At 38.4% G+C, this 5,395-nt stretch overlaps 1 protein-coding gene across 1 annotated transcript in view; it reads right to left on the reverse strand.

Annotated features, from left to right (window-relative positions):
- Positions 1–3,368: 3,368 nt before the first annotated feature.
- The window catches only part of CHEK2 (checkpoint kinase 2), a 1,207,489-nt gene continuing 1,205,462 nt past the window's right edge, over positions 3,369–5,395 (reverse strand). Inside the window, exon 15 of the mRNA XM_044068390.1 lies at positions 3,369–5,315. Coding sequence (XP_043924325.1) covers positions 5,181–5,315 — 135 coding nt within the window. The 3' untranslated portion in view covers positions 3,369–5,180. The remainder of the gene's footprint in view (positions 5,316–5,395) is intronic.

Genomic DNA, 5,395 nt, shown 5'->3' on the forward strand with positions numbered 1-5,395 from the left:
GCAAAAATGTTCTCCAAGAGGGACTGACACAGACCAACAACTGGTGTCAGAGTCATTGGACTAAAACTAAATGCCAAGAAATGGATAATAGTATCCTTTGGGAAGTCATCCATTCCTGGTAACTATCACATTGACAACACATCCCTTAAAGTTGACCCAGTAGTCAGGGACTTAGGGACACACATAGATGGTAATCTAGCCTTTGATCATCATGTGTCTACAGTGGTGAGGAAATCATTCTATGTTGCGCAACTTATAAACAAAGGTATGCCATTCTAAGTTCAAGGAAGTCATTGTTCCACTGTATTTAACATTCATCAAACCTATGATTGAGTACAATGCCCCCCCTTTGGTATGTACCTAACTAGGCATATCCAACAACTGGAATGTCTCCTCATTAAAAGAATACAAGGCGTAAGTAATATGTCCTATGTAGACCGCCTCAAGATCCTATCCCTGTATTCCGTCTACTACAGGCGTTTGAGGGGAAATCTATGCCTGGCATACAGGGTATTGTCAGACCCCACTCTGATGGACCTCCTGTATAGCCACAAAACAAACAGTACCAGAATTACCGATTCTAAAAACTTAAACCTTGTCTGTGCTAATAATATAAATAGGACCGGCTGGAGAGATAGGTATGCATCCCAGAGACTACCCCAGTCTATGGAACAGGTTCCCCATCTATGTGAAGCAGAGTCCCTCCCTAACCTAATTCAAGGGCAACTTGGACAATTGGATGAGAAATCGGAAATTCATCCCTGGTTTGGCACCTATGTCTCTGATGTAAACTGGTAACCTGTAAACAGTTCATCTCCTTATCAAGGGTATCAGAACTTGCCAGACATTTGAGATGCATGGCTAGGCTTAAAAAGGCCCTTGTGGTCGTTAGCCTAGTAAACACCTACAAACCTAATTATACTACCACAATATTTTGTGAGACAAGCTGGGCAATACCAATAAGCAAGGACAGAAGTGAACAACTTATTAAGAAACAGAAACTGAGAGAAACTGCCTGACAATGTCCATGTCTGATGTCTCCCAAACTAGCAGGGCAAAAAATCCTAATGTTTCAGTAGAAGAAGCAGATTCAGATCCAGTCAGGTAATTCTCCAACAATGCATGCAGTGGGAGCAGTGAGTAGGAGTATCCATTGTTGTTGGATGAAACAAGAAGGAAGTATCTCAAAGACTGAATATCTGGTTAAACAGAATGATTAGGGAAGCAGATGTGACAGGTCATACAGGCATCATAGCTGTCTTTGAAGTGTGGAAATACTGTTTCCTAGAAGCGAAGCTTCACTGAAAAAAAATCACACTAGTGAAAACTCTCCTCATAGGTAAAGAATATTTTATAGGCTACATCTCCACTGTGACAACTAAACAGAAAAAATGCATCCTGACCTCTACTCTAATCAACTAATGAAAAAAAGAAAACAGAATTAAAGACATGCCATCTCACATAGAAGACCAAACCTATAAACCATTAGGATGTCAGCAGCAAGTAGAAGCTGGAAGCCTTTTTATAGGTTCATAGGTGTTTACTAGGCCAACTACCATAAGGGCCTTTTTAAGCCTAGCCATGCATCCCATTACATTGCAGAATTATGCGCAGGGGTCTTGCTCTGATCAAAGGTGGTAGTGAAGTAAAGGGTGAAGTCCAAGGAGTGCAAACATTCACTGGCAAGGCACAGCAAAGGCAGCTTATTTGAGTACCATGCATTCCAAACAAGTCATTCTTTAAAATGTCCAAAGCAGCAGTATGATAGGCAAATACAGGAGTGGGATAACTCCAAGAAGTAAGGGTTCAAATATATCCAGGAAATTGATAATTCATTCCCCCATAATGATGTCCTCAACTGTTAAGAATTCCAAGGCAGTCTATGTACATTTGAGAAGACAACTGTGTGCTCTATAGTTGAAATCCATAAGGACGATACCTGATTACACCATAGGAAGATTCAACATTTCAGCTGCCTCAAACATTTACATTATGATTTAGCACAGTGCTAATATCCCCCAGAAGACCATCATATTGCTTCTTTTCACTACTTCTGGAATCCACAAATAGCTGTATTTGAATTATTGTCAATAAGCAAAAGTTTCACATACTGCAAAAACAGTAACCCTAGGTGGAGCTTAAAATTACTGGCAGGCTTATAAAATCAAGACTGGGCTTATAATCAAGGATGAGGAGGAGAAAAATAGTAAAAATCAGATAAGATGACAGTGAAATACAAAGTACTGCTGTTGGAAGCAGAACTGCAACTCCAATACTTCTAGCAGATAGGAGTGAAGCAGCAATAGACAAAACAGAAATGTGAAGCAACCGCAGAGAAGCCCATCATTAAAAGGTCAAAATATCCAAATGTCAAGTATTGAGACAGTTTAATGTAGAGCAGCAGCAGCTCTGGACTTGCATTTTAATGGTGAAAAAATACTATTTCCGCAAAGCTAATGCAGAAAGGGGTAAAGAAAAATTATGCCAGGAAAGGGTGGACAGGTACTCAAGTGATCTGACTGTCATTTCAGTTGCTCTCTGGACATAGAGTTGTGGCACTAGTTTCCACAAAGAACTTGTATTCATAGTTATAAGGTACTTGATATAACTTACAGCCTTTGTTGACGACACAGGTGATGACAGCTGTGCACCGCTTCTTAAAGAGGTATTTTGACAGAGGAATCCTTTATGCATAGTTTGTCTTTCCAATGGCTCAGCCTGTGCCTAGAACTTTCATTCTGAAGTTGGAAAGGTTTCTTGCTCGTCTTGTTTATCCCTATAGCCTTCTTGTAATGAGAGCAATTATCTCTGATGCAAAAAAAAAAAACAAGTATGCTTTGGGCGAAAAAAAAAACAAATAAATGCTGGTCCAGTGCTACTTTCTGATCAAGTATTTCTGCAGTAAGTCTCGGATATAATAAAGATGAATTTAAGAAAAAAATCCAGACTACCTCTAAAGTGGAGAAAACTGGTTAAAGCAAAACTGGTATACTTCAGTGAACAAGTGACCGCAAACACTTCATACCACTTTGAATACCATGTTGTATCCTCATAAATCACGATATGAAAAAAATGAAGCCTATACTTCACTTTATGAGCATTCCTTCTATGTTAATAACACTGGAATAAATCAAAGAACAGAGGGCAGACTTCCTGAAAAATAATGAATGTACAAGCAGGCTAGTGGGAACCACACAGTGTACAAATATATTCAGTGAGACCATACTACTGAATGAGTTCTAAAAGCCACGTATTCATAGATGTAGCTGAGGAAAGAAAAATCCAACCAAGTAACAAGAACAGTGTTTTTAAAACAAGTTCAGAGATTAAAGCTGATTAGCTGCAATCTGAAGAACTTTGGTCGGAATCCTATCATTTACACCCTGCATACTATTAAGACCCTGAACAAATTTACAATCTTTGGGTTCTTAGGCCTTTTGCTGAAGAAAAAGGATGAGAGGATGTGGAAGACAACATCCATTGCAACTACATCTCAATAAGATAATAAATTAGAAAAAAAGATAAATAAAATAAAACAGTGTAAAGATGTGCACTCACTGGAACAAGTTCCACATAAATTCCAGATACAAACTGACAATGTTCACTTATAAAACAGAAAATATATCTGGAGATTTTTTTTTTTAAAGAAGTCTGTAACACACTACAAAAAACTACCTTATGCCAGGAAACAAAGGCTTCAACAGCAAAAATGTAGCAAATTCACACTGTATACCAATTACAGAAGTTTCACTTGCTAAAATAAGCAGTCAGAAGAATAACTTTAGCAGAACAAGCAAGTTACAAATAAATATGCCTGACAAGGAAGATCATAGACATATCATATAAGGAAGAGATGGATTTCGTCACGTCTGCTATGTAAGGCTACATGAGCTTAACCCAACACAAGCAGAGAGAAACGAACACACAACAATTCCACCAATAAATGATACAAAGGTGTAGTCAGGAGGCTCAATACCAAAAAGTGCCAAGTCAAAGTCTTTTATTCAACATTTTCAATAAAAGACGTCAACTTGGCACTTTTTGGTAGTGAGCCTCCTTTCTACATGAGCTTAACACAGAAATTACATATACTAGGCAATGTCACGGGAAGAAAAGGGTAATTAGTATGGAGGGGAAAGAAAGTTCAGTTTCAAAGACAGCTGTGACAGTACTCCACCAACAGATAGCGATAGTAGTATTGGAGAAGTTCTATGTAATGATTTTAATGATAGCTGAACAGGACAAGGGAATACATGGTCCTTAAAAAAAGCAAGATGGGATTTAAAAAGGCAGATGAGTTGGCCCATAGCACAAAGAATCAGTGTGTACATACTAGCAGAACTTTCTGATGTGCAATTCAAAAGCACAGCAGCAGGACTAAAGTTCAAGTCATCAATGACCTGCTTATGGAAATATATACATCTGGAATGAAGCAGAATAAACAGTCAAGCAACTACCTTCCTGTTAGACTGACACTCAGTCAATACTGTAACCAAAGGTTAAGCTCACAAAATGGGCAAAAAAAGGAGAGGTGACAGGTCCATGGAAAGTAGTAAACGTTGAATGCAGTAGCTGATCATAGGTCTGAAAACCGCCAGTGGGTATTATTTAACATCTCTGGATATTAACATAACAGCCACCCAAAAAATTTAGTCAGAAGTACTGTAGTGCAATTTCCAGAATTAATTATGCGGAAAGTAAAGCCATGTCAACACAATGATAATTTCAGCTTGCTTTTCTTGGTCCCAAGAAAATAAAATCACAGTCTGACACAAGTGCTTGCAGGGACACAGCAAGTCAGTAATTACTTTGTAAGGCTGGGCTCAATGGTAAAACATTCTCATCACACCTGATTAACACTTGCTTAAAAAGGTGGGGGTAGGGGGACATCCTCAACATTCTTCCATGAACACGTCAATAAAACCTCAGCAGTTATCAAAAGTCAAACATTAAAAACCTTAGCTGGGAACCCAACTTCTCCAAAAATTCATCATCACGATTATCATATAAGAAAAAGAGCAACATTACCAGATGGGTTAGTATGTGCTTGCCTAAAACATATATAAAACATTTACAGTACTTAAGGGATCAGGCTGCCCTCCCCAAACCTGCCCATTCACAGTGTTTTTTTATTTTATTTTTTTTTAAGTAGTTCCTTGTGCTTCCTGCTATAAAATAATTTATAGAAGACCACGTCTGTTTCGTTCTAGAGTTGTCTGCAGAAGAGGGGTTGATGGAGCAGATCGTTTGGAAGGGCCACCACCACCATTCTCTTCTTCATCCTCTTCATGTGAACGCTTTCTGCTTCCGGAAAGCTGAAGCAAAAAAGGAAAAGAAGTTAACAATTACACACCACCACAAACTAAAAAAAAAAATATATATATATTGAAAAAAA

The sequence above is a fragment of the Protopterus annectens genome, chromosome 4.part0 (assembly GCF_019279795.1).
Source record: "Protopterus annectens isolate FY-2018-M chromosome 4.part0, PAN1.0, whole genome shotgun sequence".
Lineage (NCBI taxonomy): Eukaryota > Metazoa > Chordata > Ceratodontiformes > Protopteridae > Protopterus > Protopterus annectens.